The sequence below is a fragment of the Myotis nattereri genome (assembly GCF_964212035.1).
Source record: "Myotis nattereri genome assembly, chromosome: 14".
NCBI classification, from domain to species: domain Eukaryota; kingdom Metazoa; phylum Chordata; class Mammalia; order Chiroptera; family Vespertilionidae; genus Myotis; species Myotis nattereri.
This window is the reverse complement of record NC_138089.1, coordinates 24882298-24901101: the sequence shown is the minus strand read 5'-3', so window position 1 is coordinate 24901101 and position 18804 is coordinate 24882298. Positions and strand designations below refer to the sequence as shown.

The 18804-nt window shown below is 52.3% G+C and overlaps 1 protein-coding gene across 1 annotated transcript; it reads left to right on the top strand.

Moving 5' to 3' along the window:
- Positions 1-1371: 1371 nt before the first annotated feature.
- OXTR (oxytocin receptor) lies at positions 1372-18204 on the top strand (the record flags this gene model as incomplete). The annotated part of the gene is made up of 2 exons (XM_081106517.1): positions 1372-2296; positions 17957-18204. The coding sequence occupies exons 1-2, from the start codon at positions 1378-1380 to the stop codon at positions 18202-18204; spliced, it is 1167 nt and encodes a 388-aa protein (XP_080962643.1). The 5' UTR covers positions 1372-1377.
- Between the last annotated feature and the right edge of the window lie 600 nt (positions 18205-18804).

Here is an 18804-nt window from a genome sequence, read left to right as displayed (position 1 = left end):
CGGCTTTGTCAGCTTTCTGCGCCCCCCGGCGGGTTTCTGTGGTGGTGCAGCCCCGGTCACTCGCTGCAGAAAAGCGTACCCCGGCAGACGACACCGCGGGCTGACGCTGTCCGCGCGCACCAGCCTCGGTGGCGCTCCTCGCTCGCCTCTGTCCCCATCCTGCGACCATCAGGCTGCGGGAGAGGGGATTTTTGCGGAGGCTCCTGAGTGCAAGAACTCAATATAGTGTCAGGCGGCGCCAACACAGCCACCCCAACCTGGGCTGGGAGCGCACGCATCTTTGGAGTCTTCCGCGGTGGTGCAACTCCGGGAGCCAACTTCAGGCCAGTCTGTGGATTCGGTGCAGGTACCTGGATCCTGCCCCTCAGTGGATGGGATGGCTGGGACTGATGGGCCATTTCGGATCCTAGTGAAAGTGGTGAAGTGCCTCTCTCTCCTGGTTCCTGTAGGCGCGCGGGGTGCCCCAAGATTGTAAAGTGACAGAGCCCATGACTCTAGGGACCAAGATGCGTGTTGGAATGCCCGAGGGTGTTGGGTTGGGGAAGCGCCCTTCGGGAGGGGACGGGTCGGGGAGGACCTCCATGGGAGGGGTTTTGGGAACAGCGGTTAGGCGTCCTGGAGGCAGATACTGAGGCAGGGTTTCCTAGAAGGGACCGCTGGGCTGGGGTTCCACGGAAGCAGCTGCTGTGGAAATTCGGGGTTGGGGGGATGGTTAAGCGTCTTAGAAACAGGAAGTTGCAGGAGGGTCCTGAGCTGCGGTTTTCCAGGCAAGGGCTACCAGGGATCTCCGGGGGAAGTAACGGGAGAAACGTTTACTAGGAAAGGTTTGGGGGTCTCGCGGGAAGTGGCAGTGCTGAGAGTCCTGGGGGCGGGTGGCTAGTTTGGGGACCCCTGGGGAAGGTGGCTAGTTTAGTAGGCGTCCCAGTCCTGGGGCACAGTGGCCGATTAGGACTCTCCCCTTTCCTCTGTCGAAGCGACTGAATCCCACAAGGAACTGGCTGTCCGGTAGGTTCGCGCTCATTTCCAGCGGCTCAGAGGAGGTACCGCAAACGGGGATTTCTGGGGGGGCGGCTGAGCAATCCCGGGGCTGGCAGTTGTGCCCCGAGTCTCAGAGGATATGCGGTCCTGGGAAGGGGACACCTGCGCTGCACGTGCGTCGGGAGAGAACCGTGGTGGTCTTTTCAAGGCCCTGGGGGTTTGTTTCAGGGTCCCACCCAGCAGATCTGCCTGCCCGCGGAGTCTCCGGGAGAGAAATCAGAGCCGCCCCCAGGCACGCCAGGAGGCCCCCCATTTCGCCCTACCCCGTCGGGTCCCGCCCCATCGCGTCACGCCTTAAAAAGCACCAAAGGCCAGGATCACGCAGCGGTGGCCACAGTCATGGAGGGTACCCTTGAGGCCAACTGGAGCGCCGAGGTGGTCAATGGGAGTGCGGCGCCGCCAGGGGCAGAGGGCAACCGCACGCAAGCGCCGCAGCGCAACGAGGCCCTGGCGCGCGTGGAGGTGGCCGTGCTGTGCCTCATCCTCTTCCTGGCACTGAGCGGCAATGCCTGCGTCCTGCTGGCGCTGCGCACCACGCGCCACAAGCACTCGCGCCTCTTCTTCTTCATGAAGCACCTGAGCATTGCCGACTTGGTGGTGGCGGTGTTCCAGGTGCTGCCACAGCTGCTGTGGGACATCACCTTCCGCTTCTACGGCCCTGACCTGCTGTGCCGCCTGGTCAAGTACTTACAGGTTGTGGGCATGTTCGCCTCCACCTACCTGCTGCTGCTCATGTCGCTGGACCGCTGCCTGGCCATCTGCCAGCCGCTGCGCACCCTGCGCCGCCGCGCGGACCGCCTGGCGGTGCTCCTCACGTGGCTGGGCTGCCTGGTGGCCAGCGCCCCGCAGGCGCACATATTCTCCATACGCGAGGTGGCTGACGGTGTCTTCGACTGCTGGGCCGGCTTCATCCAGCCCTGGGGGCCCAAGGCCTACGTCACGTGGATCACCCTCGCCGTCTACATCGTGCCGGTCATCGTGCTGACCGCCTGCTACAGCCTCATCTGCTTCAAGATCTGGCAGAATTTTCGGATCAAGACGGCGGCGGAGGGGGCGGCCAAGGGGCCCGAGGGCGCGATGGCGGGCAGTAGGGAGGGCGCGGCCCTGGCTCGAGTCAGCAGCGTCAAGCTCATCTCCAGGGCCAAGATCCGCACGGTCAAGATGACCTTCATCATCGTGCTGGCCTTCATCGTGTGCTGGACACCATTCTTCTTTGTGCAGATGTGGAGCGTCTGGGACGCCAATGCGCCCAAGGAAGGTAGTGCGGGGCGGGAGACCGGGAGGAGCAAGCACGCTGGCTGGGCAGGGCCCTGCTGCTGCTGCCTCCGCACATCCAGGGGTCTGGGGGCTTGGGGGTGGGGTGGGAATCCTGCAGAGCTGGGTTTGATTTATGCATGGCTCCATTATCCACAGGCCAAGTGATTTTGGGTGTAACTTCCCTGAGCCCCGACTTCCTCTTTTGTAAAATGACAATAATGATGAAAGTACCAGCTCTCACTCGGCAGTAGGGAATGAAATGAGAAAAATGCACATAAAATCCTTAGCATAGTCCTCGCGCTGCACATGGTAATGGTTCCTCATTACGGACCAGGAAACGGAGGTTCAAGTGACTGCGTTTAAGAATTGTTGGCGAGTGGTGGAGGTCACTCTTGAACCCCGGCCCAACTTCAAGATCCCTCCACTTTAAGTTCACTTTGCGTTGAACTTCCATTCTAAGTTCAAGTCAGCCTGAACCCACGGGTTCTGGTTCCGATAAGGACAGGGGTAGATGGGCGATTGGATTGGTCCAACCAAGTGCTGATAGGGTGCTGGGCGGGGCAACCTGGGGAGGTGGGATGAGTCTCTGAGCCCTGGCTTGGTGGAGGTGGTAGAGAGTTAACACCGGGTGCTATAGGCAAGCGTGGGAGCTAGGGAATGTGCTTCTGCTGGGGCTGTGGGGGAAGAGAGGGGAGCAAGGACCCACATTTTCAAATTTGATGGGGAGATTTGGGTGATTTCTGTAGGTGGGGAACTTGCCTTCGGGTTGGAGGACTGTGGAGGTCAGTGCTGAGGGTGTCCAAGCTTGGCTGGTGTCTGGGTGATTGGTAGCAGAGGAGGAGAGGGAAGAATGGGGTGACCTGCGGGGAGGGAGTTTGGGGAAGCAGAGAGCACTATGGGCTGGGGGAGGGGGGAGGGCTGGGGGAGGGGGGAGCGCTAGGGGCTGTCTCTGGGTGGCTAGGAGCTCCAGGCAGTTGCTGTCTCATTGCCCACAATTTGCAAAGAGTGGGAGGGGTAATAACTCACACCTTTTTGTGTGAGGGTAAGCACATAAAACTGCACTGGGATGCCCGGGACTCCAGTGTTTGTCAGGAGATACCAAGGGGTTTGCTTTTATCCTGTCTGCCTTTGAGACAGTGCAATGTCCCATTTCCTGATATAATCATTACTGCTTCCAAGAGTCTCAAACACAACCATCCGGTGCAAGCTGAAACCTCCCTTCATTCAGCTGGATAACTTTGCTTTGCTCTCTCCCCAAAACCACAGACTCCTGGCTTTCCCAGCCCTCCCAGGTCGTCTAGCATTATTCCTGGGTCAGTTGTCTTCAATATTTATTGAGCACCTTTGTTATGCCATTCTAGCTGTGAGGGGTAAGGTTGCTGAGAGGACTCAGCAAAGCCAGCCTGGCTTCATCACCCAGTCCCTGGCCACACCTTATAGAGGGGATTCAGGGATCCAGAGGGGAAGGCACTTCCGCCAGGTCACACAGCAAGTCAGAGGCAGAGCAGCCACTAGAGCTGGGGTTTCCTATCCACCCCCCATTTCTTCCTGGGCTAGGGCTCTTATTCGGGAGTTAGGTTGGGCAGAAGCCAGCAGTGAGGTGTTGTAAGTAAGATGAGACACCAGGCCATCCATTCCTGGGCAGGCTCCTGGAGAGACCAGACCCAGGTCTTGAGGAGCTCAAACACCAGCCCTTGAGGAAGTGAGGCTGACGCTCCCTTAGAGTGGATACTGGGGAGACCTGGGATCTAGTGCTCCCTCCAACCCTTACTAGCTGTGGGACTTCTGGTGAGGGATCCCCGCTTCCCCTTGACTCTTAGTATCTTACTTTTAGGTGAGGAGATTTCAGCATTCATTTTGTTCATTCGGCAAATACTCTGACTCCTCTCTTTGTAGCCTCCTCACCACCCCATTTATTTTCCTCCCTGATGATTTTCCCCCTCCTCCCTCCCTTCTATATGACTTCCTGTGTCCATCCCCTCACCTGCTCTCCTCTTTCTCACTTTTCTCCCCAAAGATTGAGAGTATGTGGTCAGCAAATGTCATAATCACTCAGTGAAGTGTATATCTTTTCTACACTTTAAAAGTACCCCGAGTTGCCTTGACCAGTGTGTTCAGTGGTCAGAGTGTTGGCCCTCTCACCGAAGGGTCGCAGGTTCAAGTCCTAATCAAGGGCATGTACCTGGGTTGCAAGTTTGATCCTGGCCCCGTGTGGGAGGCAAGCTGTCGATGTGTCTGTCTCTATCTCTGTCTGTCTCTTTCTCCTCCTCCTCCTCTTCCTCCCCCTCCTCCTCCTCCTCCTCCTCCTCCTCCTCCTCCTCCTCCTCCTCGTCTCCCTTTCTCCTTCCCTTCCACTCTATCTAAAAAAAAGAAAAAGAAAAAAAATGGAAAAAATATCCTAGGATGAGGATTAATAAGAACAACAAAAAGTACACCAAGCAATTTATTTGTCTGTCTTAAAAACAAGACACAGGAAAAGAGAAGAGAAAGTGCCTCTTGGGTAAAGTGAGGGTAGAGCCCTTCTGGTCCCCGGAGGGTATCCTGGGGCGAGGCCTTCATAGAGACGGGCTCCTGCTCAGGCTCCAAGAGCAGGGAAAGAAATGGACTCTCTGAACCGGAACCTCACGTCTTTCTTGCCTTTGTCCTTTGCTTTTTCCTCGTTCAGGGTGGGTCTCACATGAAAAGCCCAGGTCCCCTGGTCCTCCGGGGCATTCTGTCCTGGGTGCTGGAGAAGAGTACAAATGCAGACCACAGGGGATTCATGGCTACATGTCGCCAGCACCCCTCCCTCCCCACCTCCAGCGTGTTGCCAGGAGCAGGTGCCAGCCCACGTGGGAGAGCACTCGGGCTCTGGCCACCAGCCTGGCCAAGGCATGCAGGGTTCCGAGTGGACGTGGGCTCAGCCAGAATACACGCCCTGTGCCCACTTGACATTAATCTGGATAATTGCAAGTAGCCGGCTGGGCCATCAGAAATGATGGTATTTATAGTTACCTTGGAGATATGACTCAGTCTAGAAACTGTGGGCAAGCGTTAAGGAAAGATTCAAAGAGAAATGCTCTCAAGTTACTCAGGAGATGTTGATCAACAAAGTGGAATCAGTGCACAGCCCCCACTCTCCTGTCCAAGAGGTAGGTGATTTACAAGAGATGCAAAGTACCTAGGTCAGGGCTCCTTGCTCTGCTTATTGCCTGGGAGTGGAGAATGGAGCTCCGGGAGCTTGTTGTGGACAGTGTGACATTCTTCAGGGAAACCCCTGGACAGACAGGCTCAGACCAGGGCAGCAGGGGCCAGACGTGGGATCTCTTCTGCTAGTAGCTTCATCTGGAAAACAGAACCAGAAGCAGCTACAGAGCAAATGGCTGGGGAAGTCATGCTGGCCGTGGCAGCTGGTCCTGTGGCAGCTGGTCCCGTGGACTCTTGCAGGATATAGGTCCCGTTCTCTCCAAACCCAGGTGCCCCTTTTACAATGCTCTCCCTTGTCTGCCCTCTCCCCCAACCCCTACACCTTCATTCAAACCAGGGGCTGCCTCTATGGGCTGAGAGCTCACCTTATTCCAAAAATAATTTGAGGTGGGTAGGGCACTAAGATTCAGGTACTGCAGCCAGATAAAGTAGACATAAGGAAACTTAGATAAGGGGACAAAAGGGTAAGACAATTATAATCACAGCAATAATAACGTCTCTGTGTGGAGGTGAGCCGCACACAGGCTTCCTTTCCCTAAGAGCCGAGCTAAGAGGAAAACTCAGTTTCAATATTTCCACTGATTGGAAGGAAAAACAATGAGTGATAAGAGCGATAGCGGGCTGCCCCTGTCAAGCCTCCAGGTATTGGACAGGCCACATGGTGGTAATTTAATGAGCTCCCCCCTTTAAAGCAGCCACACGCCGGAGTGCTGACTAGGTGAGCCTGGGGACTGCAGGAGGAGGGCTGAGTGGACGTGGAGACCACTGTGCACTGAGACCAGACACCCATCCATGCAGGTGTGACAAGCCCCACCTGTATCCTTCAGAATCAAATTCCACAGCCAAACACTTGGCACCAACCTTCCCCCTTGAACTTGCTGAAGTTGGTTTTGCTGCTGGTCCCAAGAACTCCAGCCCTGAGGCAGTTCTGAGGGAGGAGGTAGTGAGGGTGTGTCCCTTTTTCCAGGGGTTGGTGGATGCGGATTGGGTATGGTGAGCAGATTTTTAATCTGTGTCCCTAGTTCTCCCCTTCCAGTGTGTCCCTCCTGAAGTGCCCACTCCAGGGGGCATAGGTGAGAGAGAAGGGGGGCAGGTTGGCAGATGGGGTGGGATGTGCTGCCTGAACGCACCAAGCAGTGGCTCCTGTCTAGTCACCATTCTCAGAAGCTGGGAAGCTAGAGGAGAACCTTTTGAATTAAAGGGAAATCTCACTCACAGTTCATTCATAGATGAGCCATATTCATCTTTCAGAATAGTCCCCTTTTCTCTCGAACTTGCTGATTTCCACAGGAGCAAGAAATGCCCAGAGAACAGAGCAGGGCCTCCACTGCATCGGCCAGGACAGCGGGCGGGCACCATAGGGTCCTGGGCTCCACAGGTGCAGGGAAAGGGCAACACAGCTGACCTGTGTTTGCAGGCTGCTGGCTGTTTTCTCCTGTGTGTCCTTGAGCAAGTGGTTTCATCTCTCTGAGCCTCCGCTTCCTCCTGTGCATAACAAAGGTAGCAAACTCGTGGAGTTATTACGAAGATGACATGCTGTGAAGGGTGGCACGTGGGGGCCACATGATCAGGGTCACTCTTCTCCCCTCCCCCATTCCACATGTTAAAGGTCCTGTTTGCATTCTCGGGGTTGACTGAGATTTGGGCGGTTATTCCTGTGGGAGCAGATGGACATTTTTCTCTTGAGAGCCTGAGTGGAGGGGGAAGGAGGTGTAAGCAGAGCCTGCTGGGCAATAGGCGCTGTGTCCAGGCAGGTTGGTATGTGGAGGAGAGGCGAGTTAAGACTGGAGAGGTGAACTGTGAGCCTTGTCACAACAGGGATATTGCCTGTCCTGTTCACTGGTGTGTGCCTGGTGCCTAGCACAGGCTGGGCACCCATGGGGATCTCAACCAGTGCTTGTTGAACAGATACGTGGGACATGGAGGAGGGAGGTGCAGGAGAAAGGACAGGGATGCGTGTGTAGAGCTGGACTTGGAGAAATAGGACTCTCTAAGCAGTCCTTCAGCAGCAGAACTCGCTACCTGATGAAGAAGTAAATGCCCCATCACCGGGGCAACCCAACACCTGTCAGGCGTGTGGGACCCGAAGGAAGGTTGAAATGCTCAGAGGCCTGGTTTTAAGTGTTTCCCATCTGATAATAGATTCCCAGCCCCTCCCTGATTTTGTGGAACCAAGGTCCCTCCAGTGTGGCCTGCCACCTTCCAAGGACACTGTGCCCTAGGTGTGGGTGGGCTGGGCAACTTGGAGAGGGGCCTGCTCTTCAGGCGACCCCCTTGGTATGGAGAGCGGTGGGAAAGGTTGGGCTGGAGGAGACTGGACAGGGAGGTCTTAGCTTGGCCCTTCTGGGTATAAATTGCAATTAGAGGAACAGGTAAGGACCATACTCTTGTCTGATTAAGCAATTGCAAGTTCTTTTATGTTCTTGGATAGTGCTAATGTTTTTCCTTTGAGTTTCTGGCCAAAGGTGACTTTTCTTCTTTTTAAAGATTGTATTAATAGCAGCAAAAAATAAAAATGTGTTGGGGAAGGCTTTGCTACATATTTTTTTCTATTTGATGGGTATCTGAGTGGGTTGGGGAGAGGGGGACAGGGGTTGTGGGAGGAGATCAGCTCTCTGGAGGGACTTGGTGAGGCCTGGGGTCAGGGCTGGTCTGTCAGCTGCCTCAGGGGCTGGCCTGCCTGATGACCCCACCGCCTTGTGCTAGCTGTTGGAAGCAAAGGCAAGCCCATAGGCTCACTTTTGGGGACTGGGTGGAGGCTGAATGGTGCTCTGCTGGACCCTGTATGTTAGTGCCCACCAGCCAGAGTCCCTGGACCCTGAGATAGCACTGGGAAGTGATGAGAGTCCCTGTGGGGCATGCCTCCAGGTGGTCTGAGGCCTTTGCCATTCCCATGTGAGCAATGGAGAGGGTACCTCCCAATGGGACACGAGGCCCTGTCTGGGTATCAGTTTCAGTGAGGTGAGGAGTTGGATTAGCTGATATCAGTACCACCCCTTGTTAAGTTCCAGACCTGTATCTGGCCCCATCTTTCCTCACCCAAACACAACCAGGGAAGGGGGTGTTTTCCCCATTTTACAGATTAGGACACTGAGGCTCAGGGAGCACAGTATGTAAGTGGTGGAGTAAGTGGTGGAGCTAGGATGGAACCCAGTCACCTCATCTCAGACACTGCTAGATTGCACCGGGCCTGTCCCAGGCCAGCATTTTCAGTGTTCTATTTGCCTGAGTGTCGGGATCTGCTGGCACTTCTTTAAAAAGCGGATTCCTGGCTCTGTCCCAGGCACACCATACCAGAACCCTGCACCCACTCTGTGACCTGGGCTCCTTCCGGCAACACCCAGCCTCATGGCCACTATTGGCACTGCCCTCTCAGCACTCCAGGCGTGACGCCTGTCGCTTGACTTCCCCCGCTGTCCACTGATCCCCATAGCTCAGCACACACCCCACGTCACACTTCCCTTCTCCTTTCCATTACCACCTTCTTGGTTGAGAGCAGAGGTTTTCAACTTTGGCTATTCACACTTTGGGCCAGATAATCTTTGTTTTAGTGTGGCGTCGGGAGAGGCTGCCGTCCTGTGCCCTGTAGTATATTTAGCAGCATCCCTGGCCCTACCCACTAGATGCTATTGCACCCCCCCCCCCAGCCCCCCGCAGTGTGACCACCAAAACCATCTCCAGACATTGCCCAGGTCCCTGAAGGGGCAGAGTCATCTGGTTGAGAAGCCACATGAAGGCCTGGCCTGAACTGACATCCAGCAGATGAGTGCACCTTGTCACCTGGCCTGGGCTCTGGCCCACTGGCCTTGTGTCCCCTTCCAGGCCTGCCGACTGGCCCCTTCCCACAAGTCCTTTTGCTTGGCTCTCACGCTGACAGTGTTCTCACCAAGGAGGGCCCACCCCTGTCTCTTCTGTGGAGACCCATCTTTCAGAGCCCAGTTCCAGTGCGGGCTGCTTTGTGCACTCCTCCAGGGGGTGCCATTGACCTCAGGGTCTGTGAGAAGGATGCTCTCAGGAGCTGTGCAGGGACAACCCCAACACGGCACCTGGCAGCCTCTTCCAGGGCCCCTTTCATGGAGCTCTCTCTGTCTCCCCAGCCAGGGGTCTCCTTCCTCCTTTGAACGCCAGTGTGTTCATTCTACCACCGGTTGTTCTGTGTCTCCCGAGGGTTCTGTCTTGCACGGCCTCTGCCGGGGTCTGGCAGCCCTGGGTGAGGAGAGCTTGCAGGGAGCCCCCCTCAGGCCTTCACCTGCCCTCCCAGGGCCAACAGCTGCTGTATTCAGAACCGTGTGACAGGCAGGCCAAGGTTGGCCACAGAATTCTGGGTGCACCACGGACCTCTGGGAGGGACACCCCAGTGTCTGCCAGGCTGGTCTTGTGTCCCATGGGGTAGTCAGATGGAGTGGCAGCAGTGACCCCCAAACCTGCCTATACCTCAGTTTTCTGGGGTTAAAAATAGAGTTTAGCTGTAGCTGGTTTGGCTCAGTGGATAGAGCATTGGCCTGCGGACTGAAGAGTCCCGGTCTCGATTCCAGTCAGGGGCACATGCCTGTGTTGCGGGCTCGATCCCCAGTGGGGAGCATGCAGGAGGCAGCCAATCAACGATTCCCTCTCATCATTGATGTTTCTATCTCTTCCTCTCTCTCTGAAATCAATAAAAATACTTTAAAAAAAATAATAGAGTTTAGGTTGGGAAGGGGGTGGAATATGCCAGTGGCATAGTGCCTAGCATATAGTAAGTGCTCAATAAATGTTTGCTTTTATTTTATTTTATTTACTTATTTTTAATCCTCACCCAAGGATATTTTTCCATTGATTTTTAGAGAAAGTGGAAGAGAAAGTGAAAGGCAGAGAGAAACAGTGATGTAAGAGAAACACATCGATTGGTTCCCTCCTGCAGGAGCCATGACCAGGGCCTGGGCCAGAGAGAAGCCTGCAACCCTAGTACATGCCCTTGACAGGAATCAAACCTGGGACCCTTCGGTCTGAGCCAAACTGGCTAGGACAATAAATGTTAGCTTTTAAAAAAGAAAGTTCAACCAAAGGACTTGTATGCATGCATATAAGCCTAACCAATGGACACAGACACCGGGGGAAGGGCGGGGGGGGGGGGGCAGGGGGCGGGGAGGGCATTAGTGGGGGTGGGGGTGGGGGGCAATGGGGTGATAAGGACACATGTAATACCTTAATCAATAAAAAAAAAAGTTCAAGATGGGCCAGGGTCCTGAGGTAAGTCAGTGCAGTGCAGTGAGGGGTGGGAATTGCTTGGAACTCAAGAGCAGCGTTGTAGCTGCGGGGCTGCAGTCTCAGTTGAGGAATGGTGGCCAGCCCAGGGGTGGTGGGAGCGAGAGTGTCTCGAGCTAAAGCAGAATTGGAGGAGACAGGAGGTGCAGTGGGGAGGTTCTAGCTCTGGGTTGTGGAAACAAGGGACCCTGGTGTGACAGGTGGGCAGGAATGGGGTATAACCAGGTGGTCTTCAGTGTCCCAGCCCCTGATTCCTGTGAGCCCCACTCCTGGCCACCGAGGGGTTAAGAATAGAGTGCTCCCCAGAAGCTGGCATTTTCTACTCGTTTGCCAGATGCTCCAGTACCAGGGTCTCTGCCCTCCAGGGCCCATGCCTCACACTGCTCATCCTGTTTCTCTTTCCCTCCACCTGACCCTGATATCTGGGTGTGAATTTAATTTCTCTAGAGGGAATTACACTTGAGTCCAGTCATCTTGTTAGGAGCCATCTCCTGTCATCAAGCTGGGAAACTTTTGCCTTTCTGATGTGCTAGTGGAGGTGGCTGATGTATCAGGACTTCTGTCTGCTAATTTCATGCTTCAGTTCAAGTCTTTGCTCACCAGGGACAGAGCCACAAATGAAAGCCACAGGTTATAAACATAAATAACGATGGTATGAAGGGATGGTGCTGTAAGAGAAGTATTTATTTATCAAGTACTGTGAGTGGCCTAAGAGGGATTCATTGATTTTCTTTCTGGGGGGAAAATCAGGAGGACTTCAGAGAGGAAGCAACATTTGGAAAGGGTTTTGAAGGATGAGTAGGAGCTGACTATGTAAAGAAGCCATGTTGAGATCATTAGACAGTTATTTTATTTTTCGCCTAATAGAGGAATACTTCTCAAACGTCAGTGTGTACACAAATCATGTGGGGGATCTTGTTAAAATGCAAATTCTGATTCAGGAGGACTGGGTGGGGTTTGCATTTTTAACAAGCATCCAGGTGGTGTCTATGCAATGCCCATGAGCTGGCCTATTGAGTAGTAAGTCTTTAATATCTTTTCTCTTTTACCAAAACATGCAATTTGCCTTTACACATATGGTCCAATGGGCTGCAGGGCCCTGTTTTCCCTTCGGAGTAGAGAAGGGCTGGTCATTTGCCAAAAGGCCCTTGCCCTTCTGTTTTCAGAATGTGGCTATTCCACAGGTTCAGTCCAGAGAGCAGAACATGTCCCCTAGATTTGAGCAGTGATGTAATAGAAGCCCATGTGACACTCTGTAGCCCACAAATTTGGCTGTTAATCCTGACCCTGTGATACATAGGATGATCACACCCTTGTGATTTTTAGAACAATTCCAATTTTTAGGACAATTCCAATGTTGTCAAGTTGTGGCCTTTTCAAAGAAAGCCCTCTGTAATACATATTGCTTTTCAGTCTTTATTAGTATACACGTGTACAGTAAAAAAAAAAAAATAATAGTAATAAAAAAATAAAAAAGGGTCTTCCTTAGACCACGACTCCCAAGTTCCACACAGCCCCATAGGAATAAAGGACTTAGACCCTAATTCCTGATTTCCTGGGTGGGCTGAGGGGTGCTGACATGGGGGAGTGGGGAGGCCTTGAACCTAGTTGTTGGTTTCTGGAGTATAAAAGTTGATGAGCTTGATTTGATTCAGATGAGAGCAGAGATGTCGGCTGAGCCATGTCTTTGAATTGTATGTGAACCGCCTCGGACAGCACAGCCCAGAGAGGCCTTGGGCAGCTGTGCGTCAGCTGTTCTGGGCTAATTTGGGCCTTCAGTGACAGGAGTGCTGGGAAATTTGAGTGGAGGGAGTGCTGGGATATCCACACAGGGGAGTTCTCCCGGCTTGAGTAAAGCCGGGCCTGGCAGGCGGATCTTGGGCAGACAGTCCTGGGGTGGCCCTCAGCCGCCCACCTCTCTGTGAATCACGGTGCCGAGTGGAAATACAGAGTGATTTCCGTCTCCTGGGGTACAGTTACCAGCAGGAGATGTCTGCTTCTGGCACATGGCCATTTCTGCTTTCCTTCCCTGCTTGGAGCCTCTCCCTAAACATCACCTGTGGTCCCCTGTCTTGGGTCCACCAGCTTCTCCCCCAAATGCTGCCACTCCCTGTGTAATAGAGTGCCTGTCTTGTACTTCTCTCTTTCCACTGGTGTTTGTAAATCCCTTGAGAGCAGGTCCCCAGGCCTGACTCAGTGGCTGGCACCCAGAGTAGCATGAAAGGATACGTGTATGTCTCATAATCTCCTTCTCCCTCCCCCTTCCCTCTGTCTTCTTCCCCTTCCCCCTCTCCCTTTCTCCCCATCCCTCTTCTTCTCCTTTTCCCAGCTTGAGGTCCAGCAGGTGTGAGGGCCAATCCATGGACCAGTGCCTCCCACTTGCCCCCGCTTCTAGGCAGGAACCACAGAGCAGTGTGCAGGCACCAGGGCGGGTCTGGGAAAGGGGTTGTTTTTGTGAGGGGTCCATTGGAGAGTTGCTGCCACCTTCCCTTTTGGGTTTCTGGCAGGGTAAGATTTTTCAAAACAGGTCATGTGAAGTTCCTTTGGTGTCATGTAACCCAGTCCAGGGCTCTGAGTCTTGATCATGTTTTTTTGTTTGTTTGTTTGTGTTTTTTTTCGTTTTTTCCTTAAAGTCACGGCAAAAAGAGCAAAGGACACTTTCTTTAATCAGCCTGGGATCAGGAGTCCCCAGACCTTGGGCTTTAACTATTCAGTTAATCATATCTCATAACCATTAATAATAAGGATGAACAAACACTGCCATTCACAGAGCCCGTTCATATTTTTTTCTTCAGTTTTCCCAAAGTCCTTGTGAGTGTCCTCTGTCCTGTGTCCCCTACCAGGCTGCCTCAGATTCCAAGACCCAGCCCAGCCCAGGGAGCAGCCGCCCCCGTTGTTTCACAGGCGTTGGCACTAACTCTGGTATCGATAAGAAAAGTGACATTTATTGAGCACGTACACATCATTGTAGTAGTAATGACAGTTGCGAAGCTTTTTGAAGTGTTTACTGGAGTTGAGTGCCAGGAGTCATGGTGAGCACTTGGAACCCTGTCTAATGAGAGTTGGCAAGGATTCTGTAAAGAAGTTACTTTTATTATTCCTGTTTCACAGATGGGGAAACTGAGGTTAAGGGAGGTTAGGTAGTTTGTCCAAGAGCACACAGTTGCAAAGTGGCAGAGCGAGGATTTGTGCCAGGCCTGGGTAACTTGAAAGCAAAGATAGGTCCTCCTGCTAATGTGGGGAGCAGTGGGCTGAGCTTGCCCTGGGGGTCCGCCTCTCCCCTTTCTGAGCCCTTTTCTATGCTTTTTAACACCAGCCCCTCCTTTAGACATCAAGGATTGACTAACTTTTTCTGTAAAAGGCCAAATAGTAAATATTTTAGGCTGGGGTGAGGGTCGGGGGTATAAGGTCTCTGTAACAACCCTAGGAAAGGGCAATGTTGCAGCCTAAATAAGATGTAGTAAGTGCAGAGAGCAGTTGAGGTGCAGTCACTCGTCTGCTGGAACCATCAGTGGCTGCCCACTGCCTGTAGTCTCCAGTTCAGACTCAGCCTGGATTCAAAGTCCTCCTCAGCCCGGCTCTTTCCAGTCTCTTCTCCCATGAAACTGCCCTTCTCCAGCTCTGGCAGTCCCTGAGTGCTCTCTCCGGACCATTCTCACCTGTGTGTCTCTTATTCCTGCTGCTTTTCCCCTTTGGAATGTCCACCATAGTCCCTGTTTTACATTCCCAAGTAGCTCTCCTTCTTGCTGATGGGGGAAGTTCCACCACGGGGAGGATTCTCGGGTGTGGGTGATTAGGATATGTGTCAACTAAAAGAAGCCCAAATGTGTCGTTAGCGTTGGCAGCTTGATGTGAGCGGGACCAGCGGAGAGAGGGCTGCCTGTGGCCAGGCAGGTTATTTGTGTCTGTGGCCACCAGGTGGGGGCAGAGGTGCTGGCCATGGCCCCACACCTCCCACCCAGGCTGGCCAGCCGCTCAGAATTCATCAGCTGTTTACTTTTGTGTTGTTTATGTAAGTTTTTAAAAAATAGGATCAATAAATGACAAAGATCCACCCGTAAGAGTGAGGCAAGTAGCTTAAATCAACTAAGATTATACCGTTAGCTACACAGCCAGGTGAAACACGGTGCCTTTCTGCCCTAGCCTGAACTTCATCCATCCCATTGGATAGCCTCAGACGCCTGCATTGTCCCCCTGGTGTCTGATAGATTATTTTCAATGCCTTTTAAAAGTTTCGCTTTCAGGTGTTGATTTTGCCTCTTTCATTTTATATCTTTAATTATGATGTATTCTTAGTCTTGGTGATATTTCACCAGAATTTCTAAACTTAAATTCATCTTCTTGCCCATTCAAATCAGAGCAAATATTTTTTTCATTCTCTTTTCTAGAAAGTGAAAAATTCAGTATCATTGGCTTTCCTCCTCTTCATTCTCTCTTTTAAATTATTTTAGTCTAAGGGTTTGATTTTCCTCTTTTGTTCTCTAAACTTTCTCTTTTGCAAAATTTTTATTTTTTTGGTCTGCCTTAGCTTGTTTCGGTTTCAGGTGCACCAAGTAATCAGACCAGTCAAACTTGGGTGTGCGTCAGACTCCCCTGGAGGGCTGTTTACAACCAACCACTCAACCATGCCCCCAGGATTCTGATTCCGTAAGTTTAGGGTGGGGCCTGGGAACCGGCTTTTCTAACAAGTTCCCGCTGATCTGGGGAACCCCACTTTGAGAACCACTGAATTTGTTTCATAAACAACCACCCTCCTCCCTTTGGTGCGAGGACACGTTGCGGACCAATAGCTCTATTCTGCATTGATGGTGGTATTGGCGTAAGAAATGTCCAGACCTGTAGCGACTTTTTATGAGTTCTTTTGAGTCAAACTGACTTGGAAGCAAAATCTCAACAGGTTGAGAAAGTGCTTTGGAAAATGGCAGTTTATTTCATACTTTAGCATCAAAGGAGGAGCCATAAGGGGGGTTACATGAAATCCATTGGTGGTAGATTAAGGGGGTGAGAGAGGTAAAGTAGGGAAATCTCTGGGATTGCATGAAAAGCAAAATGGAGAGACATATACTTATTTTACATTGGTGGGTACAGGATAGTTACATTTACAACACACACAGATGGTATTCAGGGAGCATTATGGCAATGAGGGGTTCCGTGAGGGGGTCTGGGAAAGAACATTACTCCTATTTCAAAGGCATGTTATCTTAGTTACAAAAAGACAATACACAGGCTCACTTGAGGTAAAGATTAACCTTTGTCAAGGAAGCTACAGGCCTATGATGTCACTACCTGCCATAACCAGCTTTTAGTTAGGAATTTTTATGATCAGGCCATCCTATATAGTTCCTTTCAGTCTCTGAGTCTGTCAGGCCCGCCATGCAGGCCTCCCCTGAGCTTGTCAGGTTTCATCCATGGTGGCATCTAGATCTCGAAACTCCAGCATTCCCATGAAAAATCCTTTCCTGGATTTAGCTTTTGAGTCCTGGAGTTATTTTTTGAAAACTTTTCCCAGAAGAGATGGAAGACCAGAGGATTTTCCCAGCCTTTGCAGTTGCTTCGCTCATGCGGATGTGGCTGTGAATAGAATCCTTGGGAATACGATTTTCCTTGGGAGTACGATTTTCCTTGGGTTGCTGGAGGTGCTGCCGGTCCTTCTCTGTTGATGGGAGATATCTGAAGTTTGTCTGATTTAAGTCCATTGAAAGAACCCCAGATTTTTCTCTCCTCCTACTACATAGAAGTATTTAGGGTTAGGACTTCTCTTTCTCTTTGAAGGTTAAATTTGTGACATTTTTGATAAGTAATGTCATGAAGTTGATTGCTGATCACTAATTCTGCCTGAAACTCAGTAAGTCTTCAGGATAATGGCTTGTACACAGTGCCTCATTTAATTTTAGTGCCCCCCCCCTTTTTTTTTGTAAAAGTTCATTGTCATGTCAAAGCAGTGCTCTTAGGGGCATCTTCACAGATAGCATCCACTTTCTGGCCACCACGCCCTTGCCTGTGTCATTCCCTCCTCCCTGCCCTGCCTAGAGCATTCATGAGCATCCTTCAGGCGTCAGCTCCAACGCCGGCTTCTCGGGGGCCCACTGTGGTTCGCTCCTGGAGAGCTGCATCCCTCCTCAGTGCGCCCACCTCATGGTGCCACTCATTTTATTTTTGTGTTCCCAGTGCCTAGCCTGGTGCCTGGCACTTGGCTATGGTGGCAGCCAGCAATGTACTGGGCACTTAACTATGTTCTGGGCACTCATTAATCCTTACAGCATTCCTGTGGGGTTTGTGTACGCTTGTCCCCACTTAGAGATTAGGAAACAGAAGTTTGGGAGGAGTTAAAATCATTTGTCCCCGACGGGGCTCAAATACAAACAAGGTCTGGCAGCTTCCAGGCTGCGCTCTTGGACTCCGAGCTGTAGGCACTCACACCTACTGGGTGAGTGGGGAGCCACAGGAGGCTGTGGGGCAGCGCCTGCTGGTGGAAGCGTGCAGTGGGGAGTGTTTGATGAGCGAATGACCTGGAGCCTTCAGGGCTGGCTGAGCCTGGGAGGGCTTGGGGTGAGGCAGGGGGAGGGGGGGCAGTCTGAGTGCACAACCAGAGCAAGGATGTGGAAGGAAGACAGATTTTGTCTCTTTATTATATGTTTTTGTTAATCCTTACCCAAGGATATTTTTTCCATTGATTTTTTTTCTTTTTTTTCTTTCTTTTTTTTCTTTTTTCTTTTTAGAGAGAGTGCAAGGGAGCGGGGGAGACATAGAGAGAGAAATATGGATTGGTTGCCTCCCGCATACGCCCGACCAGGGCTGGGGAGCCTGCAACCGAGATACATGCCCTTGACTGGAATTGAATCTGAGACCCTTTAGTCCTCGGGCTGATGTTCTAACCACTGAGAAAGACTGGCGAGGGCCAGAGGATATTTTTTCCATTGATTTTTAGAGAATGGAAGGGAGGGAGGAAGAGAGGGAGAAAGAGAGAGAACCATTGATGTGAGAGAGACACATCGGGATTGAACCCGCAACCTAGGTACGTGCCCTTGACCGGAATTCGAACCTGTGACCCTTCGAATGGGCCCACATTCTAACCACTGAGCATACCAGCCAGGGCCAGACTTTGTCTGTTTAGTACTCTGTCTGTGGCCCAGCTCCTGGTACCAGAAAAAAGCTGCTCTCAGGAAACCGTGGTTAGCACTCCAGTCCTGATGCCTTGTTCTCTTTCTCTTTGCACCCCCAACCCCTGCAGCCTCGGCTTTCATCATCGCCATGCTCCTGGCCAGCCTCAACAGCTGCTGCAACCCCTGGATCTACATGCTCTTCACAGGCCACCTCTTCCATGAGCTCCTGCAGCGCATCCTCTGTTGCTCCTCCAGCTACCGGAGGGGCTCTCGGCCTGGGGAGACAAGCGTGAGCAAAAAGAGCAACTCCTCCACCTTTGTCCTGAGCCGGCACAGCTCTAGCCACAGGAGCACCTCACAGCTCTCCTCCCTGTGACCAGCCTGGCTGACTGCCTCTTTCCATCAGGTTGTGTGGTGGCCATGGCCATTGATGTATAGGTACCTTTCAGTTTGTACACCTCCGCACCTTGGGGCAGCTTGCAAGGGGTGGGATCCTGACAGGAGGGGAAGTGGTCTGCTCGGGGGAAGGTGATAGGGTGACTCAGTCACCAGACTGTCCTGGGAGCCCCCCTGGTTCCCACAGCTACTCCTGCTGCCCCCACCCCACTGCTGCCTGGCTGCTGGGCGGGTTGTTTGTGTTTCCCAGGCCTGTACTTTCACTCCAGCATCTCTTTTCTCCTTTACTCTGTGATCTTGTGAAAAGTAGTAAGTGTACAGTTGGTGACCAATTATGTATGGAAGCCTAGTGTCCTGAACTTGGAGTAAGGAGTGGGAGCAGGACCGCAGATGGGGTGATGGTGCTCATAGCCTCCTGACCCCAGAGAGTGTGTGCCTCTGCGTGGCTGACCCAGCATCCTCTTGTCAGAGGATGGCCCTGGGAACAGGAGATTCCCCTACGAGGCAATTTGGCACAAGCAGCCGATTAAAACTTGGATTTGAAATGTTTAACAAGCTAATATTTAAGTAGCAAGTGGGA